Here is a 24,372-nt window from a genome sequence, read left to right as displayed (position 1 = left end):
GCGCTAGTGGTAAAGAACCCACCTACCTGCCGCTGCAGGAGACACAAGAGACGCAGGTTCGATCCCTGGGTCGGGAAGATCCCCTGGAGAAGGAAATGGCAACCCACTCTAGTATTCTTGCCTGGAGAATCCCATGGACAGAGGGGCCTGGTGGGCTACAGTCCATTAGGGTTGCATGGACATGACTGAAGCGACTTAGCTGCAGGCACACGAGGCAGAGGCCAACACAATATTGAAACAATTATCCTCGAATTAAAAATAAAGGGAAAAAAAAGCATAACTGAAGGGGAAAGGGGCTGACCTTGGGGAACCCTCTTGGGCTCTTCGGGGTGTGGCTGATGCTCCACCAGGGCGGCAAGGTGGCAGGCTGGCTGCCCCCTTGTGAGGGAGCCCCCCTCCCCACTTTCCCATCTACTCAGGCTCTGTTTCCCTTCTTCTTCCAGGGGTAGCCTTCTGTGAGCGGCCTGCCATCTCAAAGCCTAGCTCTGAGCTAGTGTGGCGGGGGCTCTGTGCCCCCCAGCCCGCATGGAAGCCGGGAGCTGGGCTCCCAGAAGGTGGCCCCGCCCGCCCGGGATCGTGCTGCTGGCCTTGGCTTCTGTCCTCAGCAGCCTGCTCTCCTCCGGCCAGGCCAGGGTCTACAGTCGCTGCGAGCTGGCCAGGGTGCTTCAGGATTTTGGCTTGGAGGGATACCGGGGCTACAGCTTGGCTGACTGTAAGGACCTCGATCTCTCCCTCCTGCTCCCCCTCCCTCCTCCTCACTCAAGGGCTGTGGCCTTGGGAGCCTCTGTTCTCCTTTTTCAAATCAGGATCCTATGCGCTGACAGGTGGAGAACTCCCAGGACTGGGGTAAATACCCAGCAGGCAGGCGACGGGCTGTTGTTGTTGTGGAGTCGCCCAGTCAAGTCTGACTCTTTGCGACCCCAATGGACTGCAGCACGCCAGGCTTCCCTGTCCCTCACCATCTCCCAGAGTTTGCCCAAGTTCATGTCCGCTGAGTCAGTATTGCATAGGAACCTGGAAGGGTAGGCGACAGGTGACCAAGCAGAATTGCTCCCTTATGTCCTTTCCTGCTGGTAAGTTGGGCGCCACAGGGAAAGAAGGGTTTCCTATCTTTAATGGAATCATGGCCACTAGGATCAGACACTGCCAGTGAAGTCAGGGGCACGCTGAGCAAAGCTAAGGAAGACCAAGCTTTTCAAGCTGGTGGAAGTTTCGAGACACTAACAAGTACAACCACCCCTGGACTCATTTCTTCTCTAGTTCCAGCCCTTTCTCTCGGTCCCACCTGTGCCTTCCCAGTCGTGTCTCTCAAGAGTGAGCTCTTGTTCATTCATTCCCCAAGCATTTCTTGGGTCTTGCTATGTGCGGACGATGAGACCGAGGGAACGTGGCAGGAAGGAGGTCAGGAGACCCGTGGACTCCTGCTGTTTGGTAGCTGTGTATAACCTTGAGTAAGTCACTTTGCCCCTCTGAGCTTCAGTGGATTCCTTTGTCAAGGAGGTGAGAGGGTGTCAGCCCTGATCTCCTGGAAACAGGAGTTGAGGCTTGCAGGAGCTGATGCACAGGGTCTACCCCGTGAGCTCTCTGGTCTGGGGTGGCCTTTGTCATCCCACCCGCAGGCCTGTGTCTCCACCCTATGCAGGGATCTGTCTTGCTTACTTCGCAAGCGGCTTCAACACAGGTGCCGTGGACCATGAAGCCGATGGCAGTACCAACAGCGGCATCTTCCAGATCAACAGCCGAAAGTGGTGCAAAAACCTCAACCCTAATGTCCCAAACTTGTGCCAGATGTACTGCTCCGGTAGGCGGGGCCTGGGCCCGGGGCTGGCTGGGGCCTCCTCTCTGGCCTTATTTGCTCCTCTTGCTTTTTTGTCTGAGTGGGAACCCCTGCTGCCTGCCGGGTCTACCAAGGATCGTGGGGTGGGGCAGGTGATGAGAGTGGCCCTCCATGAATCTGATTTAGGATCCCAGGTGGGACACTGTCCGGAGAGCTGTGGGAAGAAATGGGGGATGGCTTCTGATGGGGGAAGTGATGGAGTAAGACCTGTGCTTCCAGAGGGCTTGAGAGACAGGGATGGAGCTAGGATGGAGGAGGGTGTGTGTGTGTGTGTGAGTGAGAATGACAGACAGACAGACTCTGGATGTCCAACTCCACCTCCTGCTCCTTCATCGTGTTTCTCTGCCTCCCACCCCAGACTTATTGAATCCCAACCTCAAGGATACTGTTATCTGTGCCATGAAGATAACTCAAGAACCCCAGGGTCTGGGCAGCTGGTAAGTAATGTGGGTTGGAGCCCCCTGCTCCAACTAGGACCACAGCAGGGAGCTAACCTGGGTTGGGAATATCTCCTGGAGAAGGCAAAGGCTACCCACTCCAGTATTCTGGCCTGGAGAATTCCATGGACTGTATAGTCCACGGGGGTCGCAAAGAGTCAGACACGACTGAGCGACTTCCGCTTTCACACTACTTTCCATCTTAAACCAGGCATCATTTCATGGCCTCACACTCTAATCTGCTCACCACCACCAATGTATTTGAAGACAGTACATTGAGTTTTAGGGAATAAACAAGTCACTGGAGGTCACAGAGTCAAGCCTGGCTCTTCCAAGGTCTTCCTAGGTTGGACCAGGGTCTAGTAACTTTGTTTCTTAACTGTGACATCTTTGTCTAGTACAACAGATCAAAAAAGTTCCCTGCTTGAAGCATGATGAGTTCTCTGGAGACCCCACTGTCAGTCTTCCTTGCTCACCTCCTTTCCGCAAGATGGCCTTTGGGAGCCATCGTCAGGGGCAAGAGAGTTGGATGAACATCTGCTGGGGCATCAAACTAGATCTTTGGAGCCCCTGGAGCAGCAGCCCTACAGCTTCCCAGCCTCTTCTGATGGGAGCTTCACTCTGTAGAGCCTCCTACCTCCCTTTCTTCCCATATCTAGATGGGAGACCAGCAGGGGACAGAATGTGGGGCAGGTAGAATTCCCCCAGGTGGTTGGAGCACAAGAACCCATGGCGGATGCGAAAGTGACAAAGCTGGTGAGGTCATCGGGAAGGCATCAAATGTCAGCGCAAAAGTAGAAGGAACGGGGGTGGGCTACAGGCAGGGGGGACTAGTGGGGAAGCCTTGGCAGGAGTCCAGTGAGAGATGGAAGGTGTGGATGTGCCCAGTTGTATGGGCGATGGGCAGGAGAGGGATGGGGGTGAGGGGCTGCGGAGGAGGAACAGGGACAGGTGATATGTGGCCAGTGAGGGAGAGGAGGAGCTGAAAAGGATTGCGGACATAGAGGAAGTCTAAGGTGGGCCTTGAGGTTGACCACAGCTTTGGAGACATGTTGATTTGCGCCCTGAGAACTGAATCTGGAGTGAGGCAGGCTCAGCAGGAGAGGGTGCACATCTGTAAAATCAGGAAGGGTGAATGCAGGCTAAGGCAGGAATCCGAGGACTTGGAGGTACCACTCTGGGATGGGAGAAACAGATTCCATAGGGCTAAGTCAAAGAACAACTCTCTTGTATGCTGGGAGTAAGTCTCTGAGAGGTGTCCCCAGAGGGCAGTTGTCGCAGAAAGAAAGGTGCTGTCTGTTCCCTCCACACAGGCACCTGAGAACTTATCTGTGCCAGGCTCTGTGATGGGTGCTAGGCTTCAGAGGTGGTGGAGACCCAATTCTCGGCCCTTACGGATCTCAGTCTAATGGAAGACATGAACAAGCCAGTCAACCCCTCTCACTTAATAGATCTACTGAGGTCCTTTAAGGGCACTCTTTGCCATTGGGCTTTTTGACACTGACATTCTAGAGGACACTAGTTATCCAAACTTGGAACCCCTGGGAATGTAGGACCCCCAGGACCCCAGGATCTTGCTTATCATCCTCAAGATGCTTGTGTGACACTGGAACAAGGTAATGGTCCTAAAAGAGCCTATAAACTATAGTTACCATCAATGAAGAGATCCACATTGGTAGCGAGGGAGAATAAGACCCAGATTGGTAGCCAGGGAGAATGGCATGTGGGTGCATTTCCATCGTTTACAAGCTGTGGGCCGTGGGCAAACAATTTCCATCTTAGTTTCAGTTTTTCATTTGGAATATAAGGAACACAGTATCAGCTCAATCTAACTTACAGGGCTGCTGGGGGGATGGCAGATTAATGCGTGATGGGTGTGACAGTGCTGTGTAAACCATAAAGGGCCGCACACCTGTACGGTGGCACTGTCTGCAGAAGCAGCATGGTGTAGGAAGAGAGAAATGGACTGAGGCTCTGGACCTCAGGACCCCAGGCCTTTGCCACTGACTCCTGGGTGAACTCGAGCAAATTATTCTGTATCTCCATCAATAAAATATCAGGCTAGACAGATAACTTGTTACGGGTCATTCTCTTCCTTTAAAAAAAAAAAAATCTTTTTTTCCCTAGGGGCTTCTTGGCTAGTTAACATGCTGGCTTGTCTCTCTTCCCCTTGCCTGGCCCCTTTCCTCACCTCACTTCTGGTTTAGTGCCCACACCTCCTTCCCGTTCTTCCCTGGGCAAAGACTGAAGACTGCAGCTGACTTGCTCTCTCCTCTTCCCCATCTTCCACCCTCAGGGAGGCATGGAGGCATCACTGCCAGGGCAAAGACCTCAGTGACTGGGTGGATGGCTGTGAGCTGTAGGATTCTCTCTGGATGGACGGGCAGAGAGAATGGATGGCAGCTTGGGAGACGTTGCCTGGTTCCTGACCCAGGCCTGGGAAGACAAAACAACTAATAAAGTATAGTTTAATACATGTGTTGTTGTGCAGTTGCTAAGTCATGTCCGACTCTTTGCGACCCCATGGACTGCAGCACGCCAGACTTCCCTGTTCTTCACCATCTCCCTGAGTTTGCTCAAACTCATGTCCATTGGGTCGATGATGCCATCCAACCGTCTCATCCTCTGTCAGTCTAAGTGTGGTTCTCAGCTATCACTGTGTTTCCAGGTGGTATGTTGGAGCCAGAAGCATCTCAGGAGTTCCTCATTTGTCTCCATGGGCTGGGGTTCAGTTGGTCTTCAAAACCTTCGATGGAGGTTTGCCTCCACTCCTGGAGGCCTGACTGGGGGGTATGCATCAGTGCCTTTATTGCCCACCCCTGGCAGAGTTTCCCAAGTGAACCTCGTGAGTATATGAATGAGGCATCTTGAATGAATGGTAGACACTCAGCTCAGTTTGTAGAATCAGTGAACGAATGGGCCCTGATACCTCAATGGTATTGGTAAGCGCTAGCTTTCAGGTTCCAGGCATATCTCTAGAGGGAACCATGGCCCCTCCTGGGCCCTCATGGGGAGTGCTCTATCTCTCATAGGGGCCATTCAGGCTGCTTCTCATCCAAGTCTGGCTCACCTCCCTTGGAGCAGGGAGTTTGGCATAGTTTGGGAAGAAGTGGTTGAGTGGGATTTTCTCCTTTATCCTGGCTGCCTGGCCTTGGAAAGGTCATTCCACCTCTCATAGGCAAGTTCCTCATGGGTAAGAGGAGCTAATAAAGGCCATCTTACAATAATTTATCAGTGACATAATATAGCACAGTGAAGCGTCTGGTACAGGACAGGGCACAGAGTGGGGGAAGGGGGCTCCAGAAACACTGACCTCGAGTCTGGTTTCCCTGAGGTCTGGGGCTGCCAAGCCCCCACCCGCCTCGTGGGCACATGTCCTGCTTGTCTGGTGACCAGGGCTTCCTTGGGAAGTCTGCACCAGTGCCCTCATCACTGTTTGCTGAGGAAGAGGAAGAGGGGAGGAGAAGGTGCTGGAAGAAGGAGCAGAAGGGGACAGACTTTGGATAAAGCGGCAGAAATTTCTATGGGAAATGGGGGCAAATTAAGTGAAGTTCTCTCATATTTTAAAAAGACTGTTTTGATGTGGACCATTTTTAAAGTCTTTATTGAATGTGTTACAGTATTGCTTCTGTTTTACTTTTTGGCCACAAGGAATGTGGAATCTTAGCTCCTCCACCAGGGATCAAACTTGTACCCCTTGTATTGAAAGGTGAAGTCTTAACGCCTGGACCACTAGGCAAGTCCTGTTTGTCATTTTTTAAAGTTCACTAATAAGGACCTACCATACAGCAGGGGGAACTCTACTCAATACTCTGTAAAGACCTACATGGGAAAAGAATCTTTAAAAAAAAGCAGATATATGTATATGTATACCTGATTCACTTTGCTGTACACTTGAAACACACTGTAAATCAACTATATTCCAATTTATAAAAATAAGGGAAAAAAGTACAGGTCACCTCATCATTGTACCAGTGTGGTTCCAGGAAACTCATTGGAAATGGACTTTTGTCCAAGGTAATGCAGTTGGTGGAGCTAGGATTTCGACAGGGCTGTTGAACTCCAAAGGTTGTGCTTTGTCCTCAGCGTGTCCCAGCCTCCACAGCTGGGCCAGCTCTTGGATGGGACCCCCGGGATGGGAAGGCACGGTGGACGGAGCGCAGCAGAGAGACAGCCCAATTCTCTCCAGCAGGCACCCAAGCTTCTCCAGACATTCCACGTTCTCCTCTACCTCCAAGCCTTTGCTCAGGGATCTCCTCTGCAAACCTGCCTCCCTGGCAACTTCCCCCCACCTTTCGAGGCTTCAGCCAGAAACTGCTCCTCCTCAGGAGACAGTCTGGTGCCTCTTCTTTAACGGGTACCTGGTACATCTCTGCTGCCCGACTCTCTGCTCAGGTTCTTGTGTGCTGGTCTGTTGCCCATCTCTGCCGGCCTCCACTCTGAGCCCCATTCTCTTGATATATGAACCCCCTCAGTGGCTAGCACTGGGGATCTCTGCAAGGAGATCAAACCAGTCAATCCTAAAGGAAGTCAACCCTGAATATTCTTTGGAAGCACTGATGCTGAAGCTGAAGCTCCAATACTTTGGCCACCTGGTGCAAAGAGTTGACTCATTGGAGAAGACCCTGATGCTGGGGAAGACTGAAAGCAGGAGAAGGGGACAACAGGATGAGATGGTTGGATGACTTCATTGACTCAATGAATATGAATTTGAGCAAACTCTGGAAGATAGTGGAGGACAGAGAAGCCTGGCGTGCTGCAGGCCATGGGGTTGCGAAGAGTTGGACACAACTGAGCGACTGAACAGCAACAAAGTGCCTAGCGCAGTGCCTGGCTGCGTAGGGAGCTCACAGAAAATGCTCAAGGGGTGAGGAAGTCTGGACAGAGGCCCCACCTGGTGCTTTGAAGTTTTCCAGCTGTTTCTTCTCTTTCTTCCCCGTAAAGCAGGTGGAGTTGAGGATTCTTTGGTGGCCGCCAGTATCTTCCTCTTGGGCTTAACTTGGATGGAATTCCTTTTGAAACGAAGCTGCAATGTCTGAGTTACACTGAAGACAAATGGCCCACGGTGGTGCTAAGTTAGTCAAATGAGCTACTGCAGAAGCACGGCGGCGTGGACAGCAGATTTAAGGAGGCGAGGCGTCCAAATTCCCCATCCCAAGTCATCACTCACAGCCTTTAGCACCGGGTGGTTTTATTCTTTTTTTTTTTTTTTTAAACAAAAGGCACTATTACAGCCTCACTTGGGAACAAATGAGATGTCAACAAGGTGCCTGTCTGGGGACTCGACGGCAGCCGGAGAACATGCCCACGCATTTCCTGAATGCGGTGGATGCGATGGTCACCTTCCTGAAGAAGCAGGTCACGGGGATGTTTGCAAAGCGACGCTGCAGTTGCTTTCTGCATGTGCAGGTCTCCTTGGCCCTTGCGATCTCCACACGTACAGGATAATCTGATGAAATCCCATTTCCAAGGTTCTCTTTCATCCTCTCTTTCTGCTCATTCATTCATTTTGCCATCTGTGAAAACTTGCTAGTACCCAAGCTGCAGCAGGTGCCAAAGATTTAAAAAATTGCGGGAGAAAAAAAAAAGGAAATCGATCAAATCCCATCTATCTTTTTACCCTTCTTCCTGTAAATTGAAAAAGGACAGAATATCCTTTATGGGAGGAAAGTTGCTCTTGTGATACCCTGGAGTTCTTTTGGAGGACAGTTTAACACTTTCTAGACCAGGGGTGAGTTCCTAGAGGATCTGGCTCCTTGGGGTCCATAACCCTTCTAAAATTGTATGCAAAATTTTGTGTACATCTATTAGACCATGTGCCTTTTTTTTCTTGGGGAGACAGTTCATAGCTTTCACGTTTTACAAAATACAAACAAGGCTAAAATTAGTGTTTTACGGGAAGAAAAAGAAAGAAGAAAAGATAGAAAATATACACCTTAGCTCATTTAATTCTCATACTCAGCCTGGAACCTAGGAACCATCATCTCTGTCACATAGATGGGAAACAGAGGCTCTGAGAAGTAAATGGAACATTTGCTTGGATACCTGACACCTATTCTCAATTTAGAGTCCGAGACTATTAGAGTTGAGCTGTACCAGAGACTTTCTGTCCATTTCCCACCCCTCACTTTTTTTCTTTTAATTTTAAAAATTTTACTTTTTTGGCTGCACTGCGTGGCATGGCATGAGGACTCTTAGTTCCTGACCAGGGACTGAGCCTGCACCCCCTGAAGTGGAAGCGTGGGGTCTTAACCACTGGACCACCAGGAAGTCCTTCTCATCTTTCATAGAGGGGGAAACTGAGGCAGAGAAGTGAAATAAATTGTCCAAATTTATATGGTCAGTTTATAGCAAAAATAGGCCAGAAATTCAGTCTTTTGACTCTGTCCAAAGCTTTTGCCAACTATTGCTTTGTTCTTGCAAAGCCAGTGAGTGTAGGTTTCACAGAAGGTTAAATTGAATTAGTAACAGATCGTCCCCTTCTACTCATTCTCAGGCTAGGCTTATTCCCACCGACTTGTTTCATGGTCTCCAGGCAACTTGCGGCCTCAAACACACTGAGCCCATCAGTCTTAGGAATACACAGATGCACGTGCAAAATGATTCCACACTCTAGGAATCCCAAATGGGTAGGGACAAAGCCATTAGATAAGGACATCAACCCTTGGCTTGGGAAATCCAGTCCTAGACATTTGGAAAGCTGAGGAAGAAACTTAAAGGATTTCAACCATGATGCAGAGTGGTACCTCAGTGTGGTGTCCTGGCCCTGCATCCATACACGTCCACCAGCCTCTCGCTGGTCATTTTGGACATTTCCCCCCTTTTTTCTTTACTTGACTCCCCTGGACCTTCGTGCAGTCCCACAGCTGTGCCTCCTCCAGCGTTCTGCCCCCCGGGCTTCCCATATGCTGCTCTAGCGTTCTTCTGATGCAAAAACTCAGATCCATCTTTCAGAATTGTTTACTTGTCAGTATCCCCACTCAGATGAGAAATGTCTTGAGGGCAAGTGCCCGGCGCTTAATAGACAATCAATGAATGGAGACCCCTTGTTCTTCATGTTCTTTCCGCTTCTTTGGTTGCCTGCTCCCTTCCCAGTTGTGCCAGGAAGCTCGCTCTGTGCAGTGTGGAGTCTGCCCCGGCTGTGGCTGGATTAGGGCTGGCGGCACCTCCCCCACCCCCAGAGGAGTCAATTCCTTGCCTCTCTGTAACAGGGGAGCTCATTCATTGGTGCTTTCTGGAGGCGCTTGTCTCTGCTCCAAGTTTAGTTCTCAAAATCGAACTGAATCTCTGAGCTTGTGGAGGAGGAGGTCCCAGATTCCTCCTTGCATTCCAGGCTCAGGCTGGCTGAGCTGAGCTTCACCCGAGGGAATCATTAAAAGATCACACTTGGGCTTCCCGGATGGCTCAGTTGGTAAAGAATCCGCCTGCGATGCAGGAGATCCAGGTTTGATCCCTGGGTGGGGACGAATCCCTGGAGAAGGAAATGGCAACCCACATCAGTATTCTTGTCTGGAGGATCCCACGCACAGAGGAGCCTGGTGAGCTATAGTCTGCTGCTGCTGCTGCTAAGTCGCTTCAGTCGTGTCCGACTCTGTGCGACCCCATAGACGGCAGCCCACCAGGCTCCCGTCCCTGGGATTCTCCAGGTAAGAACACTGGAGTGGGTTGCCATTTCCTTCTCCAATGCATGAAAGTGAAAAGTGAAAGTGAAGTCCGTCAGTCATGTCTGACTCTTCGCGACCCCATGGACTGCAGTCTACCAGGCTCCTCCGTCCATGGGATTTTCCAGGCAAGAGTACTGGAGTGGGGTGCCATGGCCTTCTCCGGAGCTACAGTCTACAGGGTTGCAAAGAGTCGGACACAACTGAAGGACTAAGCCACCACACCTACGGGTGGGGCCAGGCTCTCCCATTCTCCCTTCCAGCTCACCAGAACCTATCTAGAGACCCTCTGTGGATTCTTTGCCATTAGGTGTGCTCACGGTTAAGACTTTGACAAAAACAGGTCCTAGCTGGAGAGGAAAATAAAAGAACTCTGGGCTCTCTCGGCACCAAACAACAAAAGATCAGTGTGTAAACAGCAGGCTCAGCCCCTGGCAAATACTTTCTCCTTTCACCTAACTGTGGCTGATTCTGTTTCTGAGATTATGTGCCATTATTTGATTGATTGATCAACCAGTCAATTGGTTGGTCTGACCCTTTGAGGTCACTGATAATTCATCCTTGCGGTTTGACCCTATGATTGCACCAAGCTCCTAGCCACTGTGTCACCATTTGGGCAATTTTTGAAAATGTGACGCTGGGACCTCCCTGGCAGTCCCATGGTTAAGACTCCACCTTCCTGTGCAGGGGGTGTGGGTTTGCTTCCTGGTTCCACATGCCATGAAGTGTGGCCAACAATTGAAAAAAAGAAAATGTGACACTTTCCAAGTCTCCTATGTCTACCAGACCTCTTCACGTCATCCCTAAAGAAATGATCGCACACATGACTACTTGTTTGAAATAATGATAATAAAAAATACCACCACTCCCAGGAATTTAGGCTTACGACTGTATCTTTGCTCAACAGCAAGTTAATTATTATAATCGGTAGCTGGCTATTGATTTACTCTCTCGGATTTCCTGCCTTTTCTTTAAATAAGTAAAGTTTACAGACCTGCTCCCAGATGAACAAAGCCAGAATTCTTAAATCAGAAGGGATGCATACATACCCAAAGCCTGGAGCAATCCAAACCTGTTAGAATATTCTTCATTCGGCATCCCAGATTGATCTGAAAAAATTTAAAAAGGAAGCCAGAAATCCAATGAAGTAGTTCAAATTGCAATTCAAGTTATAGATTTTAAAAAAATGTATGAAACTATTAAACTGGAATGAGGCAGAAGCATCCGACAGACTCCCAACTCACTGAATAGACACTTAATGTGGTTTCCATCCCCGATGGGAGCAGTCTGAAGACACTCTGTTCTACATCCTATAGTCAGGCACCAGAAGGACTATTTCCAGTCTGATGTAGTGAGGACTGAACTTCTCTTTGGAGAGGGACTTCCACACTTCAGGTGGCTAAAGTATTGGAGCTTCAGCTTCAGCATCATTCCTTCCAATGAATATTCAGGACTGATTTCCTTTAGGATTGACTGGTTTGATCTCCTTGCAGTCCAAGGGACTCTCAAGAGTCTTCTCCAACACCACAGTTCAAAAGCATCAATTCTTTAGCACTCAGCTTTCTTTATAGTCCAACTCTCACATCCATACATGACCACAGGAAAAACCATAGCCTTGACTAGATGGATCTTTGTTGGTAAAGTAATGTCTCTGCTTTTGAATATGCTATCTAGGTTGGTCATAACTTTCCTTCCAAGGAGTAAGCGTCTTTTAATTTCATGGCTGCAGTCACCATCTCCAGTGCTTTTGGAGCCCAAGAAAATGAAGTCTGTCACTGTTTCCACTGTTTCCCCTTCTATTTGCCATGAAGTGATGGGACCAGATGCCATGATCTTTGTTTTTTGAATGTTGAGTTTTAAGCCAGCTTTTCCACTCTCTTTCACTTTCACCAAGAGGCTCTTTAGTTCCTTTTCACTTTCTGCCATAAGGGTGATGTCATCTGCATATCTGAGGTTATTAATATTTATCCCAGAAATCTCGATTCTAGCTTGTGCTTCATCCAGCCCGGCATTTCAAATGATGTACTCTTGCATGTAAGTTAAATAAACAGGGTGACAGCCTTGACATACTCCTTTCCCAATTCTGAAATAGTCCATTGTTCCATGTCCAGTTTGAAAGTGTAAGTGAAAGTCCCTCATTTGTGTCCGATTCTTGGCGACCCCATGGACTATAGTCCATGGAATTCTCCAAGCCAGAATACTGAAGTGGGTAGCTGTTCCCTTCTCCAGGGGATCTTCTCAACCCAGGGATCAAACCCAGGTCTCCCACATTGCAGGCAGATTCCCTACCAGTTGAGCCACCAAGGACGATGTGACCAGTTAATAACCTTGAGATGGGAGGATTCATATGAAATATTGGTTGGGTCCAATACAAAGAATCTTTTAAAAATGGAAGAGGCATACACTACCATGTGTAAAACGTAGGAAGTTGCTGTGAAATACAAGAAGCTCAGTTTAGTGTTCTGTGATGACCTAGAGGGGTGGGATGGGGATGCGTGGGAGGGAGGCTAAGGAGGGAAGAGATATATGTATACAAATAGCTGATTCACTTCATTGTGCAGCAGAAACTAACACATTATAAAGAAGCAATTATACTTAAAAAAAAACAAAAAACCTAGTTACCTAAATACAGAACAAAAGAAGAGGCAGGCAGGAGAGGATCTGAGTTAGAGGAAGGCGAGACTAGTAGGTCATTGTTGCAATGTAAAGACTCAAACCATCATTGCTGTCTTTGAAGAAGGAGGAAGAGGCCACAAGCCAAGGAATGTGGGCAGACACTAGAAGCTGGAAAAGGTGAGGAAATAGCTTCTCCTCTAGAGCCTCCGAAAGGAAGATAGCCCTGCTGACACCTAGATTCTAGCCCAGTGACAGCCACGTCTGACTTCTGGCCTCCTGGACTATAATACATTTGTACTGTTTTAAAGTCACTAGGTTTATTGTTTTGTTACAGCAGAGATAGAAATCTAAAAGGTCCCTTCCAGTGGCTGCATCCTGTTTCTGGAAATGAAACCCCAGCGTGGCCAATGCCAGCTGAGAGGATGCGTGGAAGGACGCGTCAGGGCTGTGCTCTGTCCCAGCTCCCCCTGGAGCCCTGTGAGTGCCAGGTCCTGTCCTTCTTGTGCGTCAGTGTGGCTGGTGTGCCTTGTCCCACCGGCAGGGGGAGTAATGCTGTCCTAGCATCTCGAGTCTGAAGGGGCCTCTGGAGAGCATCTGTGAAGACACAGGTAAGGTATTATTTGCAGCCTCAGGTGGAGGGAACGGAGCCCAGAGAGGTGCATGATCTCATCCATCACTTCCTTGTGTTAGAAGAGGGAAAGACAGGGATTGGATAGCAAAGCAGGGACCAGACCCCTGGTCTAGCCAGCACTTTCTGTGCACTTGTGCAAGAAGAGGAGGTATGAACCATCTTAGGTCTTCCTTCATGACTTTGGGGGTGACTTTGAGTTGGGAGTGGTTGGGGGGCAGTGAAAGATTAGACTACAGGAGCTGCCCCTGTGGAATTAGCAGGGCGCTGTGAGGGCAAGCATTCTGCTGGAGCAGTAGAAAGCTGTCTCTTGCCACAGAGGGGCTTGAAAGGGCATGTTCTCTCCCCACCAGAGGCTCTTCCCACCTCCTTTCCCACATGGACATCCTCTCAGGAGGATGCTAGAGTCATGGGGAGCAAGGCAGAAGCAGGTCTGTTGGATGGGGAGACGGGGTGGGTGGTAGAGTGGGATGGGAAAGGCAGGAGGGCGGGAGGGAGGCCAGGCTGGGGCAGGTGTCCAGACCGAATTCACTGACCGGGTCAGGAGGACCCAGGGAAAGGGATGTGAAAGCCTCCTCTAGGGTTTGCAGGTCTGGGCAGCGAGTCCGGCCTCCCTGTCTTTGTGGGCGTGGTGAAGCCATTTACCGTGTTGCAATCAGCACGGTATTTGATGCAGGATAGGGCAGAATAGAATAAGAGTGTACATGTTTTGTAAAGGTAAGTGTTTCATAAATTTTATCTCCCCATCTATTTGTCATCTATCTATTATCATCTATGTCTGTCTATCTGTCGGTTTTGACTTGGCAGGTCTGGCCCTTTGCTAACATCTTGGGGAGAAAGAGTGTAGGGAAAAGGCAGAGACGACTCGGCCATGTCCACAAGACCAGCTTTTAATATGACCGTGATTGGAAGCACGAATAAATAAACGCCAGAGAAAATGGAAAAACCAAACCAAAGCTCGGAACATCAAAACCCAGATTCAGAAAACGAAAGGAAACATATCTCCGACAAACAAATCAACAAACAAAAAGCTCGCCCCACCGCGAAGAGACAGAATCAGACTGTACAATCCGTGTCACAGGGAGAGCCGACGGCGTGGGCCCCGCGGCTGTGTCCCCCTGGCCGCCGCACCTCCGTCTCGGGCCCCTGGGAGGGGAGGAGGGCGGCCCCGGGCACCCTGTGGGCCGGCCTGGGGAGGCGGAGGGCGGGGTAGGTGGGCAGGTTAAGAACCTTCACGAACGACAAGAGGACCGGACGGCGTCCAGGGCTCTGCGGGTTCCCTCTGGAGTGTGCAGGTGTGATTCCAGGGCGGCCTCGTGGTGGTGCACTTCGGCGCTGGAACCCGGTCCCTCTGCAGGGCTGCTGGAAACCGCACGGCGAGGGTCGCGGACGGAGAAAGACGCGGACGCGGCGCCGTGAGGGTCGGAGCATGCAGTGCTTTGTACATCTGGCAGTGAGATGTGATGGCGGGTCGGTTCTCAGACAGTTTCAGGGCGGGACTCACTTCTCCTAAGAGGGTCGGACGCGCGGCGGCGGGGCCCGAGGACGCGTCGTGCCAGACGTGGCCGGAGCGAGGTTTCAGCAGAGTTTGCTATGTGTGCATAGGGGGCTCTTGCTTCTTTCCGTCGGTGGGCAGGGGCCATCCGACCTGAGCCTGCGGTCCCCTGTCCTGGTCCCGGGCCAGGTCCGTTTGGGGGTCGGGGGTGGTGGTGCCAGGTGGTCCGAGGGCCGTCAGCAAGCAATCTCCTCCAAGGTCCCCAGGGCCGTCTGCAGGGGCACGTTCACAGTGTGGCTGATGGTTTCGGAGTGGTTTGGCATCGTGTCACAAGTGCTCTGGCGGGGAAGAGGAAAGTGCCTGTTGATGTTCATTCAGCAAAAATGTGTCCCAGGGTCCCTGCAGCCCAGCCCAGGCCCTGGGAACCGTGCAGCCCACAGTGGGCTCTGCCGGGCACTGCTGCTCCGCCCCAAACCCCTCCGGTGCTGGGTTGCCACCTTCGGTCATGAAGCTGGGGGTGGGGGGCTCACTGCCTTCAGAATCCTCTCCACTGTCCACCTAGGCGCTCCCCCGACCCCGCCCCACGCCCCAGAGTACAGAGGAAGCTTCCTGGTGATGGGGTTTAACAGCTAGTTTGACCTTCTCTCTAAGGGCTTCCCAGGTGGCTCAGTGGTAAAGAATCTGCCTGCCAATGCAGGAGACATAAGAGACACAGGTTTGACCCCTGGGTGGGGAAGATCCCCTTGGAGGAGGAAATGGCAACCCACTCCAGTATTCTCGCTTGGAGAATCCCATGGACAGAGGAACCTGGCAGGCTACACGTGGGGTCTCAGTGAGTCCGACACAACTTAAGTGACTTAGCACATCTATAAAGAACAAAGCAACCCAAGGGTGGTAGCTGTATTCCCTGTGCTGTACAATATATCCCGTATTTATATCCTGTGGGCCTCTCCAGAGGTCCCCTGCTGTGTCACTGGAAGCTACATCTGAGTGGTGCGTAACCTTGTGGTGTGGATGACCCATCCCGTCCTCATCCTTGGACCTCTGTTGAGCCCACCTGGGGTGGAGGAGGGGCCACCTGTGGCCTGGCCTGGGCAGGAGGGGCTGCCTGATCGCTGAGGCAAAACAGTGGAGGTCTCTGACAGCTGGGAGTCTGACCCCTGATCCCAGCTGCCCCCAAAAGACCTTGGGGTTAGGCTGGCCTCAGAGAAGGGTTATCTCGGGTCCCTGAGCAGGGTGGGGCTGAGGTGGCTTTGGTGGCTTTGAGTCTTCTGGGTGATTCCTGGCCCTGCAGAGGGCTGGAGGCTGGGAGGGATGTGAGCGGAATTCTGTGCCAAGAATTCGGGGGAGATTAGATGAGGATGAGGCTGGGAGCGGTGCAAAGGAGGAGGCTATGTCTCTGAGACATTCTGAAGGCAGAAGAGAGGGTGGGGCGAGGGGAGGGGAGCCTGTATTTGCTGAGCGCTTACTACAGACTAGTCACTGGAAGCTCACTGCTTCCCAGGGCCTGGTCTCATTTAATCTGATGGCACCCCCTGAGGTCCCAGTGGTTTGGCAGCTGCTCAGAGAGGGAGGTGATGTGCCCTCAGGTGCACAGCTGGGAAGAAGGGCCCTGGGATCCAGGCGGGTCAACTGAGTTCAGAGCCCGGGGCTCCTTCCACCCACACTGCCCTCCCCTCCACAGAAGCTGTCTTCTGTTCAAACAGAAGCTGCAGGGACCCGAGAGAATCAAAGTGGGATGTTTAGCCTGGGAGATGAGTAGAGAAACAGTGTCTGGAGCAAAAATGGGAGCCCAGATAGGAGGAGGAGGAGGCTGGGATCCACTTGGGATGTTATGATTTTAAGGCAGCAATGGCCACGGAATGCGGTGTTCTCTTGGGGCGGGGGTGCTGACGTGGGGGATACCCACGACCTTCAGCAGAGACCAGGGTCCAGGAACAGACTGAATCTGGGAAGGAGAGTGTGGACGGTGTAAGAGGGGCTGCCTCTTAGACTTGAGGAGAGAGGCAGAGTAGGAAGGAGGCTAGGGTGCCTCCCCAGCTGTGTAACCTGGGCCTCTGGGCCACAACCGCCTCATGTACAACATGGAGATAAAAACAGCCCTTCCTCCAGGTGACTCTAGGGCTGAAACTATGTGTTACTCTTAAGGTACATAACACAGTGCCTGACACATACCAGGCTTACAATGGTCAGCAGTTATAATGGGTGTTATTGCTTCTACCTACTTCAAGGAATCTGTCTGCTAAGCAGGAGATGCGGGTTTGATCCCTGGGTTGGGACGATCCCTTGGGGAAGGAAATGGCAACTCACTCCAGTATTCTTGCCCGGAGAAGTTCACGGACAGAGGAGCCTGGTGGACTACAGTCCATGGGGTTGCAAAGAGTGGGACACAACTTAGCTACTGAAACACCACCACTACGTCAGAGGGCCCCACACCCTATGTCCTGTTCAAATGGGGTAGAGTAACAGGGACATTCCTGCTCACATTCTGCCACCTAGGGAATAAGGGAGTGGGCCTACATAGAGCCTCTCCTTGGTCTCCCAAGGCACGAGAACAGGGGCATGGCTTCTGGCTGGGGAGAAGCTGAGCTGGTCCAGGCAGAAGCATCTCCTGGTCTCTGCTGCATCCATGGAGCAGATCCAATCTACAGCTGGGTTCCAGGATGGGTCTCAGAGAGAGGCTCAGGGTTCAGTTGGAGTGTCCTTGGACTTGGGAGCTGCGGACGGTCTCGAGCTATGGAAAGGTGTGAGACGGAGCACTCCTGTCCTGCCTGGCACCGGCATCTGCATTCACACGGCTTGTACACACCAAGGAACTAACCAACCTGCAACCCCCTGCCGGCCGCCCTTACCACATTCTCATCGTGGCTCCCTTCCTCCTCTTCTTTGCCAAGCAGGTCTAATAGCTTCTCTTTGATCAGCTGCAAGAAAGGCAGGAAGGAAGGTCAGGCCGGGAGAAAGGCATCAAAGTAGCGAGAGAGACCTCCTTCCACATGGTTGGGCTGGGGAGGCAGGGGCAGCAGCAGCCTGGGCTGCAGCTGGACAGACGTTGGTAGGAGCCCAGCCTGGCATCCCAAACTGGGGTGCCTAGCCAAGCTTCTGGTGCAGGAGCTAGAGACTGTGTGGTCTCTCAGCGTGGCTGGTTCCCCATCTGTCCTGGGGGGATAGTTACTTGTCACTTTTGAGGCCTGACAATTCCACAGTTCACAAGGTTGGGACACAACTGTGTTAACATTTCATTCTCAATAAGAGAGTAGTTATTAAATATGTTTTCTGATGTGATTCAATTTCTATAACTTTGTGCATCTTTGCACAAAAATGATTAAACAGGGCAGAACCAAGTCTGGCTATGGAACCCAGTTTGGGAGCTGGGTCACCATGCTGAGAAGTGGGGTGTGGCACTCCACAGGCCCCTGGTCACCCAGGCCCACCACTTCCCACAGTGACCCCCAGTGGCCTTTGGCCATTGCCGGTCCCCTCTGGGAGGCAGGCCACTGCTCTGCAAGCCCAATCTGCTGGGCTGAGACCCAGGAGGTCCTGGGCTTCCCTGAGGGATTCTGGAGTCCCTGGAGCCAGCCCAAGGCTGGGAGGAAAGCAGTAGGAAGACTGATGAGCCCCCGGAGCACGCAGTGCCTGAAACTGCTGTTTGTTGTGTGAGAAGCTTCCAGAGACTGTTCCAGCTGCCTCCTGAGGGCGACAGCTCCCTGAACCAGAGCAGCTGGAGTGCCCTTGCTCTTCCTGCTCAGGATTGATGACTTCTCAGGAGTGCTCCTTCTCTAAAGCTGCCTGGACCCCAGAAGGTGCTGCTCTGGTGATGGGTCCCCTGGAGGGCAGGTGTGTGTGTATATGTTGTGTGTGAGTGTGGTATAAGTGTGTGTGTATGTCATGTGTGTGCAAATGGTGCGTGTGTACAGTGTATGTGGTTTATCTGTGGTGTACGTGTGTCTTTGTGAGCAGTGTGTGAGTGTGGTGTAAGTGTGTGTGGAATATGTGTGTGTGGGGTATATGTGTGTGTATGTGTTATATGTCAGTGTGGTATTAGTGTTATGATGTATGTGCATGTCACGTCTGTGCAAGTGGTGTGTGTGTATAGTATATATCGTGTGCCTGTGGCATATGTGTGTATTTGTGAGCAGTGTGTATAAGTGTGTGTGGAATATGTGTATGTGGAGTGTGTGATATAAGTGTGTATGGCACATGTATGTGTGGAGTGTGTGGGGTATATGTGTGTGTATGTTGTGTGTGAGTGTGGCATTAGTGTGTGTGATGTGTGTGTGTATATCAAGTGTATGCGAGTGGTGTGTGCGTGGAGTGTATGCAGAGTGTGTATGGAGCGTGTGGGGTATATGTGTGTGTGTATGTTGTGTATAAGTATGGGAGAAGCGTGTGTGGTGTGTGTGTGTGTGTGTGGTGTGAGTGTGTGTGGAATATGTGTATGTGGAGTGTGTGGTATACGTGTGTGTGGCACATGTATGTGTGGAGTGTGTGGGGTATATGTGTGTGTGTGTTATATGTAAGTGTGGCATTAGTGTGTGCGATGTGTGTGTGTATAGCATGTGTATGTGAGTGGTGTGTGTGTGGACTGGATGTGGAGTGTGGCATGTGTGTGTGGAGCATGTGCGGTGTACATGTGTGTATGTTGTGCATGCTATGCTATAAGCGTGGTGTGTGTGTGTATGTTGTGTATGTGTATGCTATAAGCGTGTGGTGTGTGTGTATGTGTGTGTGTGGTGTGAGTGTGTGGAGCATGTGGTGTGTGTGTGTATGTTGTTTATGGTATGCTATAAGTGTGTGGTGTGTGTGTGTATGTGTATGCTATAAGCGTGTGGTTGTGTGTGTATGTGTGTGGAGGGTGTGGGGTATATGTGTGTGTATGTTGTGTATGCGTATGCTATAAGTGTGTGATGTGTGTATGTTGTGTATGGTATACTATAAGCGTGTGGTGTGTGTGTGTATGTTGTGTATGTGCATGCTATAAGTGTGTGGTGTGTGCATATGTTGTGTATGCATATGCTATAAGCATGTGGTGTGTGTGTGGAGGGTGTGGGGTATATGTGTGTGTATGTTGTGTATGTGTATGCTATAAGTGTGTGGTGTGTGTGTATGTGTGTGTGTGGTGTGAGTGTGTGGAGCATGTGGTGTGTGTATGTGTGTATGTTGTGTATGTGTATGCTATAAGTGTGTTGTGTGTGCGTATGTTGTGTATGCATATGCTATAAGCGTGTGGTTGTGTGTGTGTGTGTGGAGTATATGTGTGTGTATGTTGTGTATGTGTATGCTATAAGCGTGTGGTGTGTGCGTGTGTGTGCGTGTATGTTGCGTATGCATATACTATAAGCGTGGTGTGTGTGTGTATGTTGTGTATGTGTATGCTATAAGCATGTGGGGTGTGTGTGTGTGTATTTTGTGTATGCGTATACTATAAGCGTGTGGGGTGTGTGTGTGTGGTGTGTATGTGTATGCTATAAGCATGTGGTGTGTATGTGTGTGTGTGTGTGTAGTGTATGCGTATGCTATAAGCGTGTGGTGTGTATGGTGTGAGTGTGCGGGTGCAGACACACCCAGGCGTGAAGCCCCACACGAGGCCCAGGGGCTCCGCGCCGGCCCCTGCACTGTCTCATCCCCCCTTCTCATCCCTCCGGCTCCCTGCGTGCGGGTGTAGACAGCTCCGAGGACAGGCCTGCAGCTTCCGTCTCTCACCCACCCCGCCCCGGTGCCTGGGGCGCAGGGACAGACCGTGTCCATGCACAGGGAGGGGAGGCGGCCCTGGGTGGAGGGAGGCCGAGCTCTCCCCGCTCCGTGCTCTGGTTCTGGGCATCGGGGCGGGATGAGGGCGCCTGGTGGTCCCCCACAAGCAATCCCGCATCTTACCTCATAAATATAATCAAAGAGCTCTAGTATTGTGAGGATACTAGCACCAATGAACAGTCCCATCTGACCACCAATGTCACCTGGAGAGAGAGAGAAGAGAAAGACTTGGCTTTCCTGACAGCGCTTCTGGAAGGGTGGATGGACGGAGAACTCGGAAAGCAGCTTTCTGAGAGGGGCCCCCTTCCCAGAGGTGGGGCCCGGGCCTGGTGGCTGGAGGGCAGGCCCTTGACAAGCTGCTCCCTCACTGCGCTGCTCTGAGAGCTGCTGGGTTTCAGCACCCATGGGGGTGGGAACTAACCTGGATGTTTACTTGTGGGGCCTGGAACGGACCTCCCGTGCTGACGGCCTGGTTCAGTTCCATTCAGAACCACAACATTGGGGCCCAGCTTTGGCTCCGGGCTGGGAACAGATGAGACGTGTGTGGTCCCTGCCCGGGTGAGGGCACAGTCAAGCCTGAGACGTGTGTCAGTGTGTCTGAGTGGGGGTCTTGGGAGCAGGCACGTAAGAGACACCCCCAATTACGACAGGGCCTTTGAAGCTACCTTGAGGCCCCTCTGACCCTTGGGATAAAGTCCTTGGAAGCTATCTCCCCTCCCTAAAGGTAAATGTTTGGTTTCTTTCTATTTATTTTTTATTTATTTTTATGATTTTTGGCCGTGCTGGGCCTTCATTGCTAGGCACAGGCTTTCCCTGGTTGCGGTGAGCAGGGGCTACTCTTCCCTGTGGTGTGCGGGCTGCTCACTGCGGTGGCTTCTCTCGTGGGGCGTGGGCTCTAGGCACGTGAGCCTTGCAGCTCGCAGGCTCTAGAGCACAGGCTCAGTAGCTGCGGTGCACAGGCTTAGCTGCTCCACAGCATGTGCGATCTTCCAGGACCAGGGATTGGACCCTTGCATTGGCAGGTGGATTCTTAACCACTGGACCACAAGGGGAGTCCTTTGGTCCCTTTCTAGAGTACAGGTTCTTGCCCTGAGTGTATGACCCCGTTGACCAGGGGTCTTCTGATCCCCTTATATCAAACTCCCGGGAGACTTGTAATCAGTATAGATGCCTGCACCCACCTGTTGTTGTGCTTAGTCGCTCAGTCGTGTCCGACTCTTTGAGACCCATGGACTGGAGCCCGCCAGGCTCCTCTGTCTATGGGGGTTCTCCAGGCAAAAATACTGGAGTGGGTTGCCATGCCCTCCTCCAGGGGATCTTCCCAACCCAGGGCTTGAACCCAAGTCTGCCATATTGCAGGTGGATTCTTTACCATCTGAGCCACCAGGGAAGCCCTGGGGCCTATGCAATCAGAGTCTCTGGGACTGGAGGTCAGGATTTTTATCTTCCCAGGTGGTTCTCCAGCCCACCAGAGGTTGAGAAGCACTCTCCTTTGGGGGCGTCCGATGGTTGGAGACTCCTTGAATTGAATGCAAATCGTTATGTGTGGGTACCTGGGCATTTGTAGTTGGAGAGTCCGTATGTTGGAAGCTATTATCAGATTTTTAAGGGGGTTCTGATCCCCTGAAAGCCCCCAAACGCTCTGCTCCAGAGGAAGTGTGTTGGAGCACAGGGCTCTGAGGCTGTGAATATGGAGGGTGGCCATCAGCTGGCTGTGTGTCTTTGATAAGCCCTGACCTTCTAAACAGCTTTGCCTACCAGGAACATTTGGTGGTGGAGGTGGTTGGGGGAGGGTTGGAGGAGATGAACAGTGAAGTCCTTTCCAGCTGTGACCTCTGGGACTGTGAGCTGCTGGTCTAGGAAGAGCGCTGGGAGTGGGGGCCCTGATGGGGGTGGGTGTACCATCCTCCTGGAGATTCCAGGCTGACCTCTTGGTCTGAGAACTTTCTGACGAGCACACTTGTCCACTCCTCCCCTGATGATGGCTGGGAGAAGGCCAACAAGCACATCCCCAGGTGAGCAGACTGAGATGGTGGGAAGGGGGCTCTTCCCGGGGTGGAGGGGGACTTGGTGTTGGGCTCACCAGAGCCCCCCCCTCCTTCCCGCTCCCCCCACCCCCTCTAATGTCCTTAATGGAGGCTCACTGGGGAATGCATACATGCACGTGCCTGTGGGGGGTGGGTGTATGTGTGAGCCGAGTGGCGGAGTGTGCAGGGCGTGCCAGGTGCATTGTGTGTGCATGTTCGGGACAGAAGCAGCCTTACATCTGGCCACCAATGGCTTTATATAGGTGGCACACGAGTGTGTCTAGGGGTGGCTTTGTGGGGGTGGGCACAGTGCGTCTGAATGTGTAGAGGAGGTGTGAGCGTGCTTGTGTATGGCAGGTATAGGTGTGTAGGCATGTGTATACCTACGTGTCTCTGGAGTTGGCGTGGTTTGCACGTGGGTCTGTGCACGTGTGCACTAGTGTGTGTGGCTCACCCTGGTGCATGTGTGTACGCTGGGGTGAGGCGTGCTCTCTGAGTGAGGGGAAAGCAGCCACAGGGCGGGAAGACAGGGGCCAGCGTGAACTTCCTGACTCAGGGCTTGCAATTGGCACTCGCTCTTCTCGCGAGAGGTACAGACGGCAGTGAGATTTTCCGCGGTGGGCGTGTGAAAGAGCACGCGTGCGCACTAGCGCACACGCGTGTGTGTGGGAGGGGAGCAGAGGGAAGGGGGCGTGTCCTCGGTGACAGGTGCTAAAGCCCCGCCCCATCCTGGGAGTCTGAGCACAGTCCCTCTCTGGCCACAACCATCTCCAAGGCCCTTAGTGATGACCACCTTAGCCCAGTGGGGACTCTGCGGTGTCTGCCGCTTCCTGGGAGAGTGTCTGTCTGGTTGCTGGAAACCACTGTTTATGGGCCTTCTGTGGGCTAGGGCTTGATCACATTTCACCATCATGGCAAGCTCACAGAGGGTTTTATTAGACTCATTCTACAGACGAGGGACCTGAGGTTCAGTGAAGTGAAGCCACCTGCCCACATTCTCCGGGCTGGTGTGCCGCAGCCCCTGACTTGTGCTCCCCTTGAACTGCCAGGTAAAAGGTGTCTGTCTCCCCTGCCCCCCGCTCAGGATGCCTCTCTCACCTGGTTCAGTTCACAGAGACAACAAGAGTGATTTTTCCTCGAAGCCACAGACATCGGATCCTTTTTTGAGAGTGAGTGAGAGTTGGGGGGATGGGTTCAGGGCAGGTCTTTTAACCCCCTGGGGTCTTGTTAGATTTAGCTGGGCTGGGACACCGTTGAAATTAATACCCTGCATTCACCATGTGCCCTAGGGGCCACAGGAGCTGATGTGAACTAAGGTATGGCGGTCAGGTTTGTAGATTTCTGGGGGTACATGGCCCTTCTTTAGTGTTTGACAAAGAGCTCTCAGTCCAGGGGCACCTGGCGTTCTCAACGTGGCAACATTGCTTTCCAGGTGGAGCCTCCATGGGTGGGACCTTCGTGGTATCTGCTGCCTGGACCCATCCATAGCTCAGCCCCGCTGCACCTATCTGCCACGGCCCCAGGGCTCTGACTCCAATCAGGGGGCAGAAGACTGTGGCATCTAAGAAGGCAGCGCCAGAAGGGTCCCGAGAAAATGGCTGGCTCACCTGCCTCATTGTGTCAGTAGGGAAACTGAGATTAGACCAAGGAATGAACTGGGCCTAACACCACCGCATGGAGTGCTTCCCACTCTGGGGCAGGAGCAGTGCAAGGGAAGAGGGAGCAATTAGTGGATGAAAGGCTGGACTCTTATAGATTCACCCTCAGGCCACCCACCTGCCCATCCCCGCTTCCTCCCATCCCCTTGTGTGCTCAGTTGCTCAGTGGTGTCTGACTCTTTGTGACCCCATGGACTGTAGCCCGCCAGGCTCCTCTGTCCATGGGATTTTTCAGGCCAGCATAGTGGAGTGGGTTGCCATTTCC

General features: G+C 52.0%; 2 protein-coding genes across 3 annotated transcripts in view; one reads left to right on the top strand and one right to left on the bottom strand.

The window, feature by feature from the left end:
• The first annotated feature begins 443 nt into the window (after positions 1 to 443).
• SPACA3 (sperm acrosome associated 3) lies at positions 444 to 4,750 on the top strand. The gene is made up of 4 exons (XM_027518952.1): positions 444 to 712; positions 1,643 to 1,801; positions 2,196 to 2,274; positions 4,571 to 4,750. The coding sequence occupies exons 1-4, from the start codon at positions 526 to 528 to the stop codon at positions 4,635 to 4,637; spliced, it is 492 nt and encodes a 163-aa protein (XP_027374753.1). The 5' UTR covers positions 444 to 525; the 3' UTR covers positions 4,638 to 4,750.
• Positions 4,751 to 14,053: 9,303 nt separating this feature from the next.
• ASIC2 (acid sensing ion channel subunit 2) overlaps positions 14,054 to 24,372 on the bottom strand; it is a 1,207,018-nt gene continuing 1,196,699 nt past the window's right edge. For both annotated transcript variants that reach the window (XM_027517981.1, XM_027517980.1), the window contains exons 8-10: positions 20,546 to 20,625; positions 17,527 to 17,595; positions 14,054 to 15,012 (exon numbers count right to left, since the gene is read on the bottom strand). In XM_027517981.1, the coding sequence (XP_027373782.1) occupies positions 14,911 to 15,012; positions 17,527 to 17,595; positions 20,546 to 20,625 (251 nt within the window). In that variant the 3' untranslated portion in view covers positions 14,054 to 14,910. The remainder of the gene's footprint in view (positions 15,013 to 17,526; positions 17,596 to 20,545; positions 20,626 to 24,372) is intronic.

This window comes from Bos indicus x Bos taurus, chromosome 19, assembly GCF_003369695.1.
Source record: "Bos indicus x Bos taurus breed Angus x Brahman F1 hybrid chromosome 19, Bos_hybrid_MaternalHap_v2.0, whole genome shotgun sequence".
NCBI classification, from domain to species: Eukaryota; Metazoa; Chordata; class Mammalia; order Artiodactyla; family Bovidae; genus Bos; species Bos indicus x Bos taurus.
This window is presented reverse-complemented; position numbering and strand designations above follow the sequence as displayed.

Excerpts from the sequence above, each read along its gene's own strand:
- SPACA3 (XM_027518952.1), top strand. The coding sequence starts at position 526 with ATGGAAGCCGGGAGCTGGGCTCCCAGAAGGTGGCCCCGCCCGCCCGGG. Across the intron at positions 1,802-2,195 it reads GTGCCAGATGTACTGCTCCG|ACTTATTGAATCCCAACCTC; the intron begins GTAGGCGGGGCC and ends CTCCCACCCCAG. Across the intron at positions 2,275-4,570 it reads CCCCAGGGTCTGGGCAGCTG|GGAGGCATGGAGGCATCACT; the intron begins GTAAGTAATGTG and ends TTCCACCCTCAG.